Source organism: Daktulosphaira vitifoliae, unplaced genomic scaffold (genome assembly GCF_025091365.1).
Source record: "Daktulosphaira vitifoliae isolate Bord-2020 unplaced genomic scaffold, ASM2509136v1 Scaffold_4, whole genome shotgun sequence".
Classification (NCBI taxonomy): Eukaryota; Metazoa; Arthropoda; class Insecta; order Hemiptera; family Phylloxeridae; genus Daktulosphaira; species Daktulosphaira vitifoliae.
Window position 1 is genome coordinate 14992468 of NW_026099575.1, and position 19022 is coordinate 15011489.

The 19022-nt window shown below is 24.5% G+C and overlaps 3 protein-coding genes across 5 annotated transcripts; 1 reads left to right on the forward strand and 2 right to left on the reverse strand.

The window, feature by feature from the left end:
• The first annotated feature begins 129 nt into the window (after positions 1 to 129).
• On the forward strand, positions 130 to 3687 carry LOC126904591 (homeobox protein DBX2-like). Its single transcript, XM_050683734.1, has 3 exons — positions 130 to 350; positions 1098 to 1234; positions 3119 to 3687. The coding sequence occupies exons 1-3, from the start codon at positions 254 to 256 to the stop codon at positions 3173 to 3175; spliced, it is 291 nt and encodes a 96-aa protein (XP_050539691.1). The 5' UTR covers positions 130 to 253; the 3' UTR covers positions 3176 to 3687.
• LOC126904581 (uncharacterized) lies at positions 3283 to 10385 on the reverse strand. Of its 2 annotated transcripts, none has more exons than XM_050683715.1 (5): positions 10246 to 10385; positions 9229 to 9569; positions 5906 to 6120; positions 4943 to 5247; positions 3283 to 4779 (listed from the first exon to the last, which is right to left on the reverse strand). In XM_050683715.1, exons 2-5 carry the CDS (start codon positions 9256 to 9258, stop codon positions 3794 to 3796), a joined length of 1536 nt encoding a protein of 511 aa, XP_050539672.1. In that variant the 5' UTR covers positions 9259 to 9569; positions 10246 to 10385; the 3' UTR covers positions 3283 to 3793. The 2 variants fall into 2 exon arrangements, with proteins under 2 accessions (XP_050539672.1, XP_050539673.1); XM_050683716.1 differs by lacking the exon at positions 10246 to 10385 and adding an exon at positions 9959 to 10085.
• A 1483-nt stretch (positions 10386 to 11868) lies between these two features.
• Positions 11869 to 16421, reverse strand: LOC126904623 (general odorant-binding protein 70). Of its 2 annotated transcripts, none has more exons than XM_050683796.1 (7): positions 16110 to 16421; positions 15952 to 16045; positions 15549 to 15670; positions 14004 to 14039; positions 13762 to 13918; positions 12464 to 12528; positions 11869 to 12365 (listed from the first exon to the last, which is right to left on the reverse strand). In XM_050683796.1, exons 1-7 carry the CDS (start codon positions 16182 to 16184, stop codon positions 12315 to 12317), a joined length of 600 nt encoding a protein of 199 aa, XP_050539753.1. In that variant the 5' UTR covers positions 16185 to 16421; the 3' UTR covers positions 11869 to 12314. The 2 variants fall into 2 exon arrangements, with proteins under 2 accessions (XP_050539753.1, XP_050539752.1); XM_050683795.1 differs by having other exon boundaries at positions 16107 to 16418.
• Between the last annotated feature and the right edge of the window lie 2601 nt (positions 16422 to 19022).

Here is a 19022-nt window from a genome sequence, read left to right on the forward strand (position 1 = left end):
ATTTATTTTTGCTTGTAACAGTTGGTCACAACTGTTACGTATTAAAAAAAATGTGTTAATACGCGGTCAAAATGTTCAATAATTTTATAAACAATATAAACCACAGAGGACGTAAACAATGTAGTAACAACGTTTAAAAATAGCAGACAAATACCATAGCCATTTTAAATTTATTATCTTCCCCTACTCTATCAACACTTATTGACTGATTGCTAAAAACTTTGAGAAAAAAAATGTATTTTTCAGTTCAAAAATGAACAATCTAAAGACTAACTGTTCTGAAGCTTCAGCTAAACCTCTAAGTTTTGGAATTGATCGGATACTGGATAATTATTGTTTCAATAAACAACGTAAGTTTTTACGTATCTACTTATATAATATTTATTCCAATAAAAGTACTAACTGATTCAAAATTATAAATATTAATATATTTAAACGTACTACTATTAAAGAAAATGAACAAATTTATATTTATTGAGTACGAATTAATTGTGTATATAAATATCTTCTCATGATAATTTTATCATTGATGTCTTATAATAATAATAAGGTTGAATAACTGTTTAAATGATTAAAAAATGTGGATTCATTCGTAGCCAGGATTTATGATTGGGGGAGGCTAAGGTTTTTTTTTTGGGTTTATCATACTTTTATTAGCGCCAAAGTTATATACCTACTGTTAAAAGTAATAATTAACTAATGAGAAGAATACAGACCCTTTAGCTCTCCTTTGCTACACCACTGTTTCTGGGGGATTATTTACCCTCGTAATCTTCATTTATTAAAGTCTGTAATTATGTTACATAAGGTGGTGATTATTTTAAAATTAAGATGTTATTTCTTTAATTGAGTAATAAATAATTTGCAAAGAAAAAAAAAATTTAAATATTAAATTCCTCTCAAATTTATTTATTTTACAAATTAACTTGATTTGAAAATTTTTTCGATAAAATAATTGTGAACAAACGATAATTTTTTAGTCCTATAAAAGTTGTTAGTTTATATCAATAATCCAATCATTTAATAATTAAAAACTAATTGTAAAAGGCATAATTTAATTCAAGTTTTAAAAATATTGTTTTTTATACTTATACTAGAGAAAAAGAAAGGAGGAAGAGCTGTATTCACTACAAAACAAAAAGAGTGGCTTGAACATTATTTCCAGATTGAAAAGTATATAACCAAAACTAATAGAAAAGAATTAGCCACTGCGCTAGGACTGAATGACTCACAGGTTAACTAATTTATCTCTATTAACTTATTTATAACTAATAATTTTAACAAAGTCGAATTTCATAAACTAAAATGAATTAAATAAATAATAATTAAAAATACTAGATTCTAAAAGCCACAAAATTATTCTGGCAAAGAAACCTAATGGTAATTCACTTTTTAGTGAAAAGGAGCAAATGTAATTAAATAACTAATTATCAGAGTATTTATAATAAGTTAATTAGAATTTTCAAAAACATCAGGATTACATAAGTGAGTTCTAAGAGTAATAACTTAAAAGATTTATTAGGTAAATTTAAAAATAAAATAGTTCCCCCTTTCTATTTTATTACATTTTTAAAATATAAAATGGAATCTTTGTTAAGTGTTTCAGTGAATGGGCCAAACTAAAAGAAATATTAAGGGTAGATTTAAAGAACATTTAAGAAAAATTAAAAGTCAAGAACTTGATAAATTTCCAGTAGCTAAACATTTTTGACGCGTAGTTATAATGTTAATACTATAAAAATATAAATTATCATAAAGGAATTAATACAATCGAAGTCATAATAATTAATAAAATTATTAAAAATAAAAATAATGAAAACTGGTGCCGATCAATTTGCACTCTTGCCGACCAGGCCATACTTTGAGCAAGCCGATTCCTTGTTAAAAACTAATTTGTAATGATCTCAGAAATGTAGTGAAAATTGATTTTTATTCAATAAAAAAAAAACTTAATATTTCATATTCAATCATTTAAAATAAAAGCCCAATATTAACAGACTCTCTATATATTATCATAAATAGAACACAGATTCTTATTTTACCATTAAATATAAAACATTGTATCAAAAATAATTTCAGCCTCAAAAAGATCTAAAATCTTATGTTGTTTATAATGTTATAACTTTAGTTACAAATCCTAAAATTTTTTTGTATAATATCTAAATTTACAAATGTATGTTTAAAGCAAAAATTCTGTTATACTATTATTTTTCTAGTTTTAACAGGTATAGTTAATAGAGTTTGTACTGAAATTTCTTATAAAATGAATATATATGTATAATCAAGGCTATATTGAGATTTAGTTTCACTACTGGCAAATTTTCAAAGATACGTCCCCTGCAGGGAAATTTTTTTTTAACATATGCTCCTTCATAATAAAATATGTCTAGTTTTTATAAAAGATAATTCTAAGATTTGCGCTACTCGTTCAATTACATCCCTGGCCTGTGCTTTAAAATAAGAATACAATGCTGTGTATAATATATATGTACAAATTAAGTTTAAATATATAAATATATAGGTGTTTAATAATTAAAAAAAAGTTTCTATTATTCTCATTGTTCATAAAAATTCCTTACTTTTTAATCACTCTGTATATATCTTAGGATGATTCTTTTAGGAATAATCACTCGATTTCTCATAAAATAATCTTTATTTTATCTAAAATTATATTTATTTTCTTATATTTCTTGATTTCTCACTTATTAATTACTGTTTTAACCATCTTTTATACTTTAAACAGGTGCTTAAGCTTATTTTTTTTTATTTTTTAACACTGATGATAACTTGGTTGTCAAAATACATATTTGTGGTTTTTTCACAGAATATATTTGTAGCTTTAAGAATTAAATATTTTAAATATTTAATATTTCCTTTTTCGACGGAAGTGGCGGTATAATGAATGGGCTACTAAGAGATCATATAAAAAAGTATAAATATTTATATACAAAAAGATGCGGAAGAAAAATTCATTTTTTGGTATATAAATCCAACTTTTTTTATATACAATTTATTAGTCGTCAAACAATTATATGCTATTTCAATATGCAAGATGCTAATATAATAATTTTGTTAATATTAACAATAATTAGGTTAAACTTAAAAGTTCAATTTTCAGGTTAAAGTTTGGTTTCAAAATAGAAGGATGAAATGGCGTCATGATTTTGGATCATAACTTAATAATTAATAAATTATAATGCGTTTACAAATCATATATAACTAATTAAAACAATAACGATTAAATGTTAATTTCACGTGTAAAAGTTTAAAACAGAAAAAGTAAGAAGTAACTATTTATATTTAATTTTTCTATGTAACAATGTAAAATAATAAATTTAGTTTTGATTAAAACTATATGTACATACTCATAATTGTATATAGTGGTGCAACTAGGAAGATTAGGGAATTGTGACAATGGTTCACTATTCTTGAAATTTATTGCGATGTTTAATCAATTGTTTGGTTGAAGATTTTTTTAATCAATTTTATCAAAAAATAATGGGCAAACAATTTTTTTTTATTTTTAATTAACTCCTCCCGAAAAAATTCCTAGTTGTACCACTAATTTTCATCCCACTAATTTCTTAAAATAAAGTGTTGTTAATAATAAATAAAAAAATTTATAATTTTTTATCGTGGATTATATTAATGTAATAATAAATAAAATATATAACTAAGAAAATTTAATTAACGCGGCTGTATTTTACTATATTAGTAAATATTTTTACATACTCATTAAAAAGGTAGTTTTGTCAATTATCATATCAATGATAAAAAAGTTATAAATCTTAAATTATTTTTGCACTGAATTTTGAATGTCATCGGTGTTTCCAAATTGTTTCTCAAAGACATATGAAGGAGATGGCACTCTGTATCCAAATGGCAATATATCTATATTTTGGACATAACCTTTAACTATAGTACCTGGTGGAAATCCAATAAAATTGTTGTTTTCATATTCAACCGTATCTTTACTGTGATGAGGTTTTTGGTAGTCTGTGCCACCATATTCTCCATAATTGATCTGATCCACTACTATCGGTTTTAATTGCCCATATGAATTTTCCGGTACGGCTAAATGCGTTTTTTGACTATTCTCTTTTACTTTGTTAAATTTTTCTAATGATTGAAAAAACGATTCTTCATCTTTATTTTTGTATACTAACGGCCATTTTCTTGGGGGCAGCAGGGGGTCATCTTCGGGAAAAGCTGAACCTAAAGGCAAAGAACTGTCAGGCGACAAAAAATCAGATTCTTTGTCGTTGCCTTTGTAACTATTATTAATTTCTGTATCTCTTCTGGGACTTGATAATGATGGTGACGAGGTCGTACTAGATGTCGAGCCGAATAAATCTTGTTCAAAATTACTCGGTGAAAGTGTAGAGGTAATTAATAATGAAGGGGGCAAAATAGATGGGGCAGGAAACGGTAACTGTTGTAAAACCGGCGAGTTATTAATGACACGATATCCTATTCCTGAACCAGCGACATATTGTACAGTACGTTGCACTCCCTTATCATCAACGTATGTATAAGAGCCCTGAACACGTCCATTTGAGTCACTAACTTCTGATCGCCTTTGATCCGGCCCAGATGCTGTAAACCCGTACGAACCGTCTTTTCCCAACACTACAGATGAAGTGCCACGAGGTAGTCCACCCGGTTTACCCGGAGGACCACTATAAAAAACACCATTAAAAGGAATCGAATCTGGATGAGCAGTTTTTATGTGAAATCCAGTTCCGGCTCCAGCTTCATATTGAACGTCATGTCGTTTACCTGAAAAATTTTTCTGTTTTCAAAAAGTTTTTATGTATATTTTTAACAATTTGAAAAAAATTGCGTTTTTTATTACAAATTGTCATAATTATAATTTATAGTTATTATAATTATATAAATGTTTGACATTTCATAATACTTAATACTATATAGTACTTCTTACCGACGTCGTCAAGATACGAATAAGCGCCAATAACACGGCCTCTGGAATCGGACGTCTCCGCTTTGGATAAAGTAGGCGTTCGAACAGTGTACTTATAACTCGCATCTTCATTTGGATCGTAATATCTATCGTACGCTGGATCATATTTAGAAGAATCTATGGGAACTGGTGGTATGTACGGAGACCGTATTTGTGATAAGTCTGTCTGTCTTGCAATATCTGGACCCTGTGCGCGAAAACCGCGAGGACCTGATGAATAAGAAGTTTGTCCAATACGTCCTGTTTCTGGATTTCTAGACCCAAAACTGTAAAAATCAAAATATTAACTTGAAATTCAAGCTTTTTTTTAAAAAGGTGTGTTTATTGAATCTTTTATTTATGTAGATGTTTCAAATTAAATCAAAATAGTACGATAACTTCTTAAATCTTATTTTATTAGTACATTTTTCTTAATAAAATTTGCATTGATGATCGTTATTAAAGATGATAAGGTTAATTAACCACGGTGTATCTTCTTTATATTTGTCAACATTTTTTCGTATATTTAAAATTTATAGGTTCTAGAAACTTAATCTATTTATTTTACTAAACAATTCTAATCAGTCGTATTTTTAGAGAACCTAAAATAGTTTAACCTATCGTTTCATTGATTAGACTAAGCCTAAATTTCAATTAAACAAACGACAAAAAATGATTTATAGATAAGTCATTAAATTGAAAAATATCGGTATGCCATTGCTCCTAATTATTATCATCTAATAAAAATATATACCCATAAAATAAAAGATCATTTGATGTTATAATACCCCTTAAAACTTAATGGTATCAAGATTTAATATTTCTAACTAATCTCGGACGAGTGAAATCTATCATTTATTAGTGTTACTCCATTAAATAATTTATATTATTTAATAGAACATCAACATTATAATATTATAATGTGATGTAGTCATTTAAACGTACTTGCCGACAACTACATTGTCTTTATTTGCTGCTGCCGTGTGGAACTGATTGCTGTCTGCGTACCGGAACGCATAAGACCCGTCTGATGATCTATCTGTAAAATCGCCGTTAACTGGTACTTGTCTTTTGTCTAAAGCAGAATCTTTTTTTTCTTCGGCAGCTGTATAAACAATAAAAATCGCAAAAATCAATCGCATCAAAAAAGGCATATCGCTCTGAAAAAAAAAAATTCATTTAAAAATACATAATTTCACTTAACATCAACGTATTGTGGCAGACTGAATGCCGAAACTATAGATTTGTGTCAGTCTTGAATAAAGTCAGTAATTTTACGTATCACGTAACATGAGCGTGTGATTTTTATTATTTTTACCAAAATGTCAACACGTTTCATTTTATTCTTAACTTGTTAAATCTTAAGATAGAAGTGGCGTAAGATATTACATTTCAATAACTTCCAAAATCATAATTACTTCAAGGCCAAATCAAAAATTTCTTTGGCACGGATTCAGTAAAAATCTTTTAGAAGGAGTCACTTGACTGTATGAAAGAATAAATGTGTTTTCTCCTTATTCTTCAAATGAAAAATAATCTTTTCTTTACTTATATAGGAAGTTGTTATTTTTTTTTACTGAGTACAGTATACAAGATTTTTAAGAAATGTACGTTATCACACATATATTTATATGTACATGCTTCATGTGAAAGAATTTTATAATTGTTTGAGCTAAATAAAATAATATACTCGATCGCGAAAATTTATATTAGGCTTATGTTTATGAAAAATGTGAAGATTGAATATTACGTTATAACATTATTATTAGAATATTGCGTATAGGTAAGTACTATTAAGAACATTTTGAATCTCAAAATTATCACTGATTTTGCCTTAATTATAAAAGATTTTAAACATTTTACAGATGTAAATATGCACAATTTCTCATTTAACTACATTTCTTATTTAATATTTTTACGTTGTATTTGAAGGATTACTTTAATTAAATTAAATTTCAAAAACTTTAAATTTATGACAATAAATAAATAAATTAATAGTTTCATTTCCCTTTGTGTATACTCATTATTGTCTGCAAGGGGAGCATTTTTTTCTCTTGAATTTTTACTAAATCAATTTTCGTAACAATTTTTTATTAAAAAATTTTACAAAACAAAAATATGAGAGCACCAAAATTTATGTAGCCATCCTACAACTAAATCTGAAATACATAAATCTGATTATAAATATTAGAATTATTAGCGAACGATGTTTTTGTATATTTACAACATTTAGAATTTAAAATACCTATAAACTTAAAACAATGAATGGTGTTAATTAAGTTTTAACAATTTTTTTTTTTTGTGAATTGTTTTCTATTTGAAAGAAAATATGTCAATAGACATACTTGAATTATTATTCACAGAATTAAATTTGTGATTATGGGACAATTTATCACTGCAGAATTGAATCCAAGCAACTGATTGACGTTTTTGTTAATGACTTTTATTGTGTGGGATCTATGAAAAAACCTATCCTTTGTCATCCCGCACCTTAACTTCATACCTGATTAATCGGATAGTAAACTCAAACATGGAAACCAAATATTTTGTCCATCTCTGAACAAATTTCAATGGATTTAAATACAAACGACATATAAAATTGGTCGGTATAAATTAATAATGGCTTTTCCAATTTGTAACTATTATTCTCATAAAATAAATAGTTAACAGTATTATAATTATTATGATTAGATGAGTTTATTAGATTTATAAGTTCACCTGGGGACCTTTAAAGATATCTAGTGTAATTTAAGAAAAAAACGACATTGCATTAATAATACTTTATTAATTTCCCATTAGATTTTAATTTTCTCCGTTATAACTATTTTTAATAGAATAATAATGATATAAAAATATCACAGGGTCATACAACACTTTAATTTAAAAAGAGGCCACAACCATGTATGCATAATGGTACTATTCTCACGGTATAACATTAGAAAATAAAGTATTACTCAACAGTACTAAGTAATCTCAAATCGTTGATTCATTAGTGAATTTACTTTAAACAACTCATGTTTATAATTCTAAATTTAAAATATTGAAAATCAGACAAAAGTACAATTATAATAGAAAATTTAATTTAAGTTTAATGATTAATACGGCGTAAAATACACGCAAAATAATAACGTCAATGCCCTCATTTATAATTTAAAAATAATAATTTTACAATAAAACATTTATTTAAACCGCTCTTTTGTTTTGAATTATGAGAAAATCATAAAAAATGGGCAAGAATATTGCATTTACGTATTCCATTAAACTAAAATAAATTCGACAAAATTGCATAATATTATACTAAACTAAACATACAGTATAGCGTACTTAATATTATTTCGTATCATATATATAATTTTGATATTATATATTGATTTTACAAAAACAAATGTTTTTGCTTAATTTTTAATAACAAAAATTGTTTTCAAGTAATTTTGGTAACTGAAAAATTGAATAAATATGATACTGATTTTTACTCTAATATAAATAAAACACGATTATGTTATAAAAATTAAGAGAAATAAAAAATATAACAAAAAAGTTTATTATAATTATTAAAAATAATAAATTATAATATAAATATATAAGTCATTATATTTTTATAAATCGGGATAGATTTTATATACTAAATTCACATAATAATAGTTAATGATCAAAACTGAGTTAAGATACCTTAGTAAATGAATAACTATATAAATCGCTTTTAAAATTTTTTTAAGAGCCTATCAAAAGCATGGAATATTGAAGAAATTTAACTCCTTTTAGGAATGAATTATCCATAGTAATATGTATTACTATGGATGATTTACTCTATCATGTCGTAACTGAGTTATAAAAAAAGTGATTATTATTAAAAATAAAGAATGGAAAATTATTTCAGGATTATTACCTCAAACAAGTAATCATTTTACATAAATTAATTGTTTTTCCTTAATTTAGAAACTTCAAAGACAAGTGTAAGACACTAATATGAAGACTTTTCATGATCACAATGTAGTAATTTTCTTGTGTTTTATCATTTTGGACAAAAATACCGTATCGCTAGACAAACAAGGGACGGGTAAAAGTAATTCAATTTATTCGTATTTATTTAAACATAATTTATGGTGTTTAGCTTAAGAAAAACCTTCAAATTTTTGTCACACATTCGAAAATTATAAATTCTTCTGTTAAGTTCTTATATATTATTAAGTGATATATATTATGTATTTAAGTATTAATTAATCAAAATAATTTAATGGCTTGGATTAATAAAATATGATTTTACTTACTACGAATATTATTAAATGTAAAGACTTCATACACAGTTAGTAATGTCTGGCACTATGATATTACTAGAATGGCGCCAAAAAACAAGTGTCCGGCTGTTTTTAGTTCTTAACATAATTTACTGAGAATCTTAAGGTCTTACTCATTTTACCGTGAAGATAGAAGGATGATACAACTGACGTCACGGTCAATAGGTGCCATTGATGTTGATACTGTTAATTTAAAGTTTAATATTCGAAATATTTACAAACAAACACCACTTTGTTCTCCATTGTTAAACATTTAGAATTTAAAACTCTTCATTACACTACCATTTATTAGACCGAAATTGAACGTTGTTAATCTATTAAATAAGAAACTTTTACTAAATTAGTCTTTATTTTTTATAAATTAAACAACTAATTTTACTTATTATAACTTGCAAATATTTATAATTATTTATCAGGTTAAATTATAGAAAATAAAACTAATAATTACCTAAGATCCTTAAAATAATTAATAAAATCAAAACCTATAATTTTTATAAATCCATTAACTTAAGTTGTAAAGAGTTCTATTAAACAACTTTCTTTATAAAATTATACTAAATGTTCAAAAAACAAAGAATTAGTTTTTAAATATTAATTTTAGTATTTTTATTAATAGAGTTTTCAATTTTTTTTTGCGTTATAAGAAAACAGAATGGTATAATTCGTGGGTAGCAAAAACTTGTTTTTAAATACAAACACTAACCGCAACTTTGCGTCAACATATTCAGCTGCTTTTGTGGTAAAAGGAATATACAAATTGATTGCACTTGGAATTGTTCAGTTTAATATAATTTAAAATGTTATATATTATTACATAGTAGTTCGTGTCAAAAAAACTGATAAAAAAATTAATTTCGAAAATATAAATCTTTAATTATAGTTGATTAAGTTAAGTTTTATTTCATAATGATAGATATAATGTAATAAAATTTCAATGATAACAATAGACCAAATCAAATCGGTGATAACGATTTGGTCTATTGTGCATACCTCCAATGATGATTGCACAATGGACCAACAGGTCTGTGTGTATGGTCATTATGTCCACTTCACTAATAACTAAAATTAAAACTAAAACTAACTGAAGTTTTATTTAAAGTATTACAGTATTCATAATGTGCTTTATTATTAGAGAAATATTTCCAGTGTTAAATTTTTTTTTTTAAATTATTTAATTGACATATATCTTAGAAAAATAATACTTATGTACTATTTATATTAAACAGTATACGCTTACAAACAAATCAAAGTATATTCGAAAATAAAAAAATGTTTTTTTTGTGAAAACACCATTAAATACTTCTATAATATCCTTGAAATGAATCTTACTTTCAGTAATAGACAGCTATTATTTTGAAATTTCCTCTACGATGACTCGAAAAATGATAATGAATGAGTTAAGAAATCTTATTAATTTTATGAGTCATTAATCAAATGACTCTTTACTGTTTTTTTAATTAATCGAAATGTACCTCGAAAAGTACAATATTTTGAACAGAAATTGAAACAAAGTTGTGTTAATATGTCAGTACATCAGTTTTAATCACAAACATTACACAGTTAGTCAAACAAATATTCGAACATGATTTAGAAAAAATCATTTTCCATTCAAATCGCCATAGTCTTACAGACCTTTAACTATAATTTTATTACTCGTTTAAACATTTTTCTAATAGTGTTGGTCACACTTAGAGGTCTGTAAGACTGGAAATTCGAGAGTAAAAAAAACTTATAAAATGTATAAAAAGATTAATTTATTTAAAGTATCTATTAAGTCTTCGTCTCATAAATATACCCATGTCTTTTCAGTTCCCATAATTTATCGGAATAAAGATTAAATTTTTTGCTGTTAAATGAAATTAGACTTTGGTAGAAGTAATGTCCTATACTGTTTATTAATTTATCAATTGGTTAAAAATATGGCTATGGTACTGATTTATTAGAAATAAATTAAAACTAATACTTGAAAGGGAATTCACGTTGTAAGATTAAATATAGTTAATATACGAAAAAATGTCGAAAAGTGTCATCTTTAACCGAACTATTTTTTCTTTGTTCTACCATCTATTAATATTCTACTTAATAAAAGTCGCAATAAATTTATTTTCATTTTAATAAAAATAGTTGTTATATAGTTTTAAACATAATAAAAAATGTATGCGTAACAATAGATGAAGGATGAATGATTTCAATAAATAACTTTTGAAATGTGGTTTAGTATAATTTCAGAATGTTGGTTTTATCCAGTTAATTAAATAAAAAATTTCAAGGTTTTTATAGATAATTAATATTATAAAATCAAAGACGGAGAGTTACATATAAATTATTAGAATAGTTATTTGTAAGATTCAAAACAAATTACATTTTATTTACATTTCCTTAAATGTTAAAGACCGCATAATAGAGATATTTTTAATATTTTCAGATTTGATAAACATTTCAAATTTCTAATCCCGATAAGATTCCGTGCTTTGAACTTATGTCAAATACAAATTATTTAAATTAAATAATTATAATTTAAAAATTATCTTATAACCTATAAGAAAAAACAAAATCCTAATTTTGTACTTCGAATTTTAAAAACAACTTTTATTTTATTAAATAAAAAATTAATTAGTAATAATAGTATAATTTTGCATTTATTATGAAATAAAAAATTGTTTAACAAAAATATTTTTAAGAATATAACACTATGATAATAATTTATCTTACATATTTTACATTTAAAATCTAAATAGGCATAAAGTTTAAGAAGATCAATTTTTCCATACAATATAAAATAATATTTTGTAAAAATGAACATAGGGTATATATTAATACCCTTTGTTCATTTTTTGGGTTAACATATAAATCATATATAATAGTTAACTGACATATTCTTATAATGATAAATACAATAGAAAAAACCTTCCATATTTCCATAAAAACATTTTTACAGGTGCAAATACTAGCGTGATTATTATAAACCTTGTATTTTTTAAAGATCATACTATCTGCTCTACATATGTGTATAAATTTAGTTTTTCCTTTATTTTATGTATCAAATAAATTTTTGGAACTTAAACTAAATGTTGACTTAAACTAACATGTTGATTTCCGATTCCACAGCTCTGGAAAAAAAGTATTAAAACATTATATACAATGAAATACTTTCAATAGTTTTTGATGAACATCCAAATTTCTATTAATTATATATAAAAGTACATACTTCATCAATTTTTTCACTGACACATTCAAACATTTCGTAAGCTAAATCACAAGTTTGTCCATCATCTGTAAAAAAACGAAAATTAAACGTTTATATTAAATATTAACAACATTTAAATTTAATATTTCAATTTTAATTCAGTTTTTATTTTTATAACGGGATGTTTAACAGTTTTTAATAATAATTATTACATAATACATATTAAAACATTTGCATATTAAAAAATTTTACATATTGAATCATGTATAGTACTAAAAATGTTTTATCAATTTTTACTCACTATCTAAACGGCCATATCGATTAAATGTCTTTAATTACAATTATGCCTATCTCATGAAAAACATGTACTAACAGTTATGATCAATTTTTTATGGTTACATTAACTAATTTTTTAAATTCTTATTGCATAAATATTAAGCAGTTAAAAATTTCATAATTGGGTATACTTATTATTGATTGCACACAAATATTTCCTTGTCCCACTCTTTTACCATGACTAACAATGGACATTAGTTAAAGAGAATTATTTGAAAACTTATTTTTATCATTATTATAATATATTTTAGTAATCTTTAATAATGTAAATGTCTTATAATCAATAAACGGGAAATTTATAAATAGATTATGGTTGACAATGAATAATGCTTATACTTATCTGTTGAATTACATCGAAAAAAAATTACAAAAAAGTTTATCTGAACTTGATTTATGATGTAGTAAAGAAATTAACTACAACTTATTATTTCCTTGCATATTATAAATACTTCTAATTTTAGTTATTTAAATGGAAATTATATATGTTTATTTCGCCTGATTAAATATCAAGAAAAAAAAGTATTCTACAAATGTGCTTAAACTTCTTTCATAGAAATCAAATTATTTAAATTTCTTACGTAAGAAAGGTTTCAAAACTATACATTTTTTATTATTTCAATAGTTAATTACATGTACAGGGTGTTCAGTAAGTCAGGAAACGGGTTTCTATTGTTCTCATTGTATGTAAAAATATTTTCCAAAATCGCAATTGTAAAAAAAAATTGATGCGATAGAGATTATTTAGCCGAATTATGAATTCTGGTGAATTTGTGCATAATAAGATGATATTTTAGTGGATAAAGACAATATATGTAATTAAATTTCGTTTTCCTAATGGCTTGGAAAAATTATGAAAATTTCACGAATATGAGTATTACGAGTATTTAAAAATAATAACAACAAATTATAAAACAACATTAATAATAAAAATAAATGAAAATAATAAAAAGTTTCAATATCTATTTGTGAGTAGATATATTTACCGAATTTTTGTGATGGTTGAAGTTGTTTTAATTGTTGAGCTATAGACATACAATGTCTAACAGCACTTACTGTAGCTAAATAATAATTTCGATCCTGAACTCCCTCATTGTATAATTGTAGTAATCCATCAGCTATTGGGAATCCTGAATCATCGACCTTAAAGTTGTGAATTTCGTATAAATTAGAAGCCATATTTTAATTGACTAACATAGTATTGTGCTATAACAAAAAATGTACTCACTGCTTTCACTTTCTTGTAAACGCACTGGAGCAAACACTAAAAAAAAATAATGATTATTACAGCGTTAATTTAAGCAATAACAAACTTTATATTTATTAATGAACATAAAATAGCAATGAGGATTTTAACTCAACGACCATAAATAAACTGGTTTTTCATTATGTAATAAGTGAATGGGATCTCTTATAAGATATATAACAATCAACAAATTTATATGTTCTCAGCTACTAGTTATAAATGTATAGTTTCATATACGCTATAAGTAGAAATATATCTACAGTAAATTTGCTGTTAACTAATACATCTATACTAATAATCATTGTATTTTTTAGTCAAGTTTAATTAAGAATTTCTAGTTATGTTACATCATATTACATTATGTATTTGTGATTTTTTTGAAGTGTGGTAGTTTTAAGTTAAGTTATCTATTAAAAAATCTATTTTTAGTTTCTAATTTTTAAGATTTCAATTGTTTTTCATTTTAACAAAGAGAGTTTAAGACCCTCGGAACGCTCTGTATACAACTATGTTACATAGATAAATTTAAAATTTTAAATGTTCCCATCATTTTTTTTTAATGTATTATTTAAACTTAAAATATTATATTAATATATAAATAAATATTTTCCTGTTATTTAAAAAATAAAAAATTTATTATTTTATATAAAAATGATCAATTTATTGAATGTTTATTACTGTCGTTATATACGAAATGATTATGATCAATAATTCATCAAAAATGTACAGAAACATAAATCAAAAGTACATTGTTATTTTCAATGAAGAAATTAATTGCCAAATAGTTGTTATTAATGCATGTTTAAAAAATATTTAAAAAAGTTAAAAATTAAACAGTTTTTATAATATTTTTAATAATATGTTTCATTACCAATTGAAAATGTAGGACAAATATATGTATAAAAAAAAATTAATTTACTAAAACTTAAATATAATACAAATTAGTTTTATTAAAATGAGAGACGACGATAAATATTTAGAATATAAAATATATTTTTTGTAATTTTTAGGTTGTATTTTATCATAATAATATTAAGTTAATACACTATTAATTATCTTTTTAGATATTTTTCTGATTTATGTTTTTTTAGGCTGGAGAAAATGGTATTGTTATAATTCAACATAGTGGTGGATCCAGGGGAAGGGTGTACGTCACCTCATTGGGCCACCATCGCCTACTTAAGAAAAAGTATTTTAAACAATAAAATAAGCAAAACATTAATTTTGAAGTCTAAAAAATATTTTTCCTTTCAAAAAATTTTGGATCAACCCTCATTCAATACTTATTATAGATTTTAATCATTTTCATGGTATATTTGTAGGAAGACTCAAATCCCACCATAATTTAAGTGACAATCTGAAATATTTGTCTCGGGATAAATTATTAAAGTATTTCAAAAGTAAAATATTTAAATTTAACATAGAAAATAATGTGCATAATAATATACATATTTTGTATCTCTATAATTATTACTTCAAAATTTGAAATAATTTAGAAAATTAAATGCCATCAATAAATTAACTCACCCCGGCAACTCTCCGCTCTTCATTAGATAGTTCTTCGTTGTCGGTATCTCGTTTTGGTCGGTTTTGTATCGGCGTTAAATTTTCTTCTAAAGATCCGCCACTGTTAATAATATCTAATGCTTCTGTAAACATTTTTGCAATTTGAAAAATAATTGAGTTATCAATGTGTAAAAAAAATCATCGTATTAGAATAAAGAGATTCTAACTTGGAATACTTGACTCTCATAAAAGCATTTTAAAATTTTTATTCATTCAAAACTTAGATTTGTTGACGTAGGTAGCTCATGTGTATAATTTATTATTATAAAAACTACATGATGCGGTTTCAATATATAAAACAAACGTATTTTAACATTTATTTAAGGAATTCACTTTTTACTGTAGCAATTAAAATTTATTTTACCCTGTAGTAAAGCTGATTTGATTTCCTCTTGACAAGTATTAATGATTTTTTCGAGATTCTGAGGAGCTTTTTCTGGAGCTCTACATTTCCCTGTCTATTGTAATTTTACGATAAAAATATTTTTAATTTAAATAGCACGGAAAATAAATACTTACAACTTGCTTTTGACAATTTGTATATCTTAAAGATAAACTAAAAAGAAAAAATAAGAAAATGGAATAAGCTGCTTTCATTGTGAATAAGAAAATTACTCAGAAAAATTAATTAATTTATAACTTGTTATAGTTGAATATTTTAAAATAACAGGTTTAAAATAGTAAAATCAAATGAACAGTACTGTTGTGCTATACTCAGAAAATTACTAATCAATGTGTAAGCTTAACACACACTGTAAGGTGACTTTCTTCGCACAGCGAGTGTGGTATTAACAATTATGTCATTAGTCATGTGTGAGCGTATCTTTTAACATCATAGGGGGAACTGGATACGGTTCTGTAATGTTCAAAACGAGATCATTGCATGTAATAAAAATCAAAGTAATGAGTCAAGCATAAATCTAGTTATCAAGATCTGCTCTGTCCAGTAAACAGAACCAACACGCATGATGTACTTCTTTAATTACTAGTTACAAGTAAAGTAATAGGTAACTATATTGAATTACAATACAATGAACGGCAAATTTAAATAATATCAATTTATTTAAATGCAATTTTCAGTAAATTTTAGTAAATATATAAACATATTGGTTTAATATTCTTTAAAAACAATGAATAATGTATGTATAATAAATATTTATTCATAAGGGAGTCTCATAATACAGATAAGGATCTTGAGTAGAGCCTTTCAAAATATGATTGCCCTATAAAGTGAAATAAGTATTAAGGTCAACAGGTAAAGTAAAACCGAGCAAAAATATTGCGACTTAAACATTTACAATCAGCTCAATGATTTTAAGTAAAAATTGTATTTTAAACATTTTTTTTTCTGTAACCTAGAATATTTTAGATAATATTTATATAGTATGGTTCTTCATAATTATAGTTAAAATTTTTATTAATATTTTAGTGGTTATTAATTGTTTTTGAAAATATTCCTTTCTACATCTAAATAAATAAATATTGTTATTAATTAATAACATTTATAATACAAGTATGAGACTGGAAAGGTACCTGGCTTTCTTTCCAGTTTTTTTATTTATTTTCTTCTAAATATTTAGTATGTATGGTTAGTCATTTTGTGACATCTCTACATAGCATGTATAGTTTGACAAATTTATATTTTGTATTTGGAAAATATATAATTTATAAAAAATTGGTGTATTAGTCCAAAGCTACATGATCTTCTATTTCCTTATTTATATACTGATTGCAAGTTTTATGATTTATAAGTGTAATATATAAAAAAAATAAATATATAAATGGAAATGGTTTTATTTAATAAAAAAGTCGAATGAAAGAGGTATATAAATAGTATTTATCATAAAAAAATTGTATTGATCCATTTATTTTTCAAAAAGTTATAGCATTATAAAATTTAAAATATAAAATAAAAATTTTTTACTAACTTTAATGTTAGTTTTCACCATGAAAACAAACTACAGTCCGAATTTTTTTTTTCCATAATAAAGTATATTACATAAGCTTTATTTAAGATATATATAAAAGTGTCAGTAATTCACATTCAGAACACTTTCAAAAATTAAGCTGACAAAGTTAATTTTTTGTAAAAAAGTTGTCATTTTAAATCCTCCCCTGTGGTCTGGTAAAGGGTCAGATTTATAAAAAATATATTATAAATGATAGGTAAAGACATCATGCACCTATAAAAAAAATTATATTGATTTGATTATTTTTGAAAAAGTTATGGCAGTTTTAAATAAAAAAAATTTAAAAAATTAGCGATTTATAAATTTGTAATTTTTTAAGAGATTTCCCCCATTTACAGGGAACGAGGGAAATTTTTTCAATTTTTGAGGGTAATATCTTCGACTAGACACGATTTGTGATCTTTTGACGTATTGTTGAAAGAAATCAGTTCGGTGATAGCTGAAAAGGTGGCAAGACACAAAAAAAATTAAAATAAAAAAAACACATAGTAAAATTAATACCTTCTCAACTTTGCATCGAAGCTAAAAAAAGTTAAATTACCATTGATAATTATTTGTACTGAACATTAAAATAGGTACAAATATTAATAGAATAAAAATGTTATTTTTTGCATATTTAGTGAATATAGTAAATATTATAACGTATTTATGTTTCTTGTTGATTGCAAGTTTCGCATAATGATTTATTTATTGAGTGCTCATTGCAAATAGGCTTTGAGCTAGTTGAACAAGATTTTCGAGTTTTCCGTTGCTTATGATCTAATTCTCAGCATATTTACGACGTTGGTTATTAGCCTGACCATCAGCCATATTTAGCATTTATCAATATTATGTAATAAATAAAATAAAAACTCAAATAACAATACACAATTTTGAATTAATGTAAATATTGTGTTCACGTTAATGTCAATAACTAAATTAACCGGCATATAAATCGTAACTATAATTTTAAAATTTTCGATATTACTGAATTATTTCTACTGATAATTCGAATTACATATAATAATATATAAAAATGATAGACTGACGACAATGAAATAATTTACTGGCTAAGTACAGATAATTATATTGTAGGAACTCGGGTACCTAAAACCGTCATAAGGTGTATTTTTTTTTCTAGTCACAGAACGATTAAAAATTAATCAGGATGATAACTTAATTTATCAGATAACTTAAATTTGAAGATTGGCATAGGAGTCATTAAAAAAAATGATTAAAGGGTATATTTTAATTTTTACCCGGTTTAAAAATATTTCTATATAATAATAAACGTGTAAATATATTACAAAATGATTATAATTTCAATTCATTCTGCGGGGATCTGTAATAAAATTAAAGAATGGTAAAGATAAGACTTTTCCAAATTGTACTTATACTATAAAGATTAGCTGATAAGAATTTATTAAATAAACTCTAAAAATTAAAATGTTCAGTTTTTTACAATCAAATAAGCAGTGATTGCTTT

Bases quoted from the DNA above. Each gene is read 5' to 3' on its own strand.
- LOC126904623 (XM_050683795.1), bottom strand. From the start codon at position 16,184: ATGAAAGCAGCTTATTCCATTTTCTTATTTTTTCTTTTTAGTTTATCT. The intron at 16,046-16,106 runs GTAAGTATTTAT...AAATTACAATAG, and splicing joins CAAATTGTCAAAAGCAAGTT to ACAGGGAAATGTAGAGCTCC. The intron at 15,671-15,951 runs GTAAAATAAATT...AAATGTTTACAG, and splicing joins CAAATCAGCTTTACTACAGG to AAGCATTAGATATTATTAAC.
- LOC126904591 (XM_050683734.1), top strand. From the start codon at position 254: ATGAACAATCTAAAGACTAACTGTTCTGAAGCTTCAGCTAAACCTCTA. The intron at 351-1,097 runs GTAAGTTTTTAC...TACTTATACTAG, and splicing joins TTATTGTTTCAATAAACAAC to AGAAAAAGAAAGGAGGAAGA. The intron at 1,235-3,118 runs GTTAACTAATTT...TTCAATTTTCAG, and splicing joins TAGGACTGAATGACTCACAG to GTTAAAGTTTGGTTTCAAAA.
- LOC126904581 (XM_050683715.1), bottom strand. From the start codon at position 9,258: ATGAAGTCTTTACATTTAATAATATTCGTA. The intron at 6,121-9,228 runs GTAAGTAAAATC...TTTTTTTTTCAG, and splicing joins TACATTTAATAATATTCGTA to AGCGATATGCCTTTTTTGAT. The intron at 4,780-4,942 runs GTAAGAAGTACT...AAAATTTTTCAG, and splicing joins TTCGTATCTTGACGACGTCG to GTAAACGACATGACGTTCAA.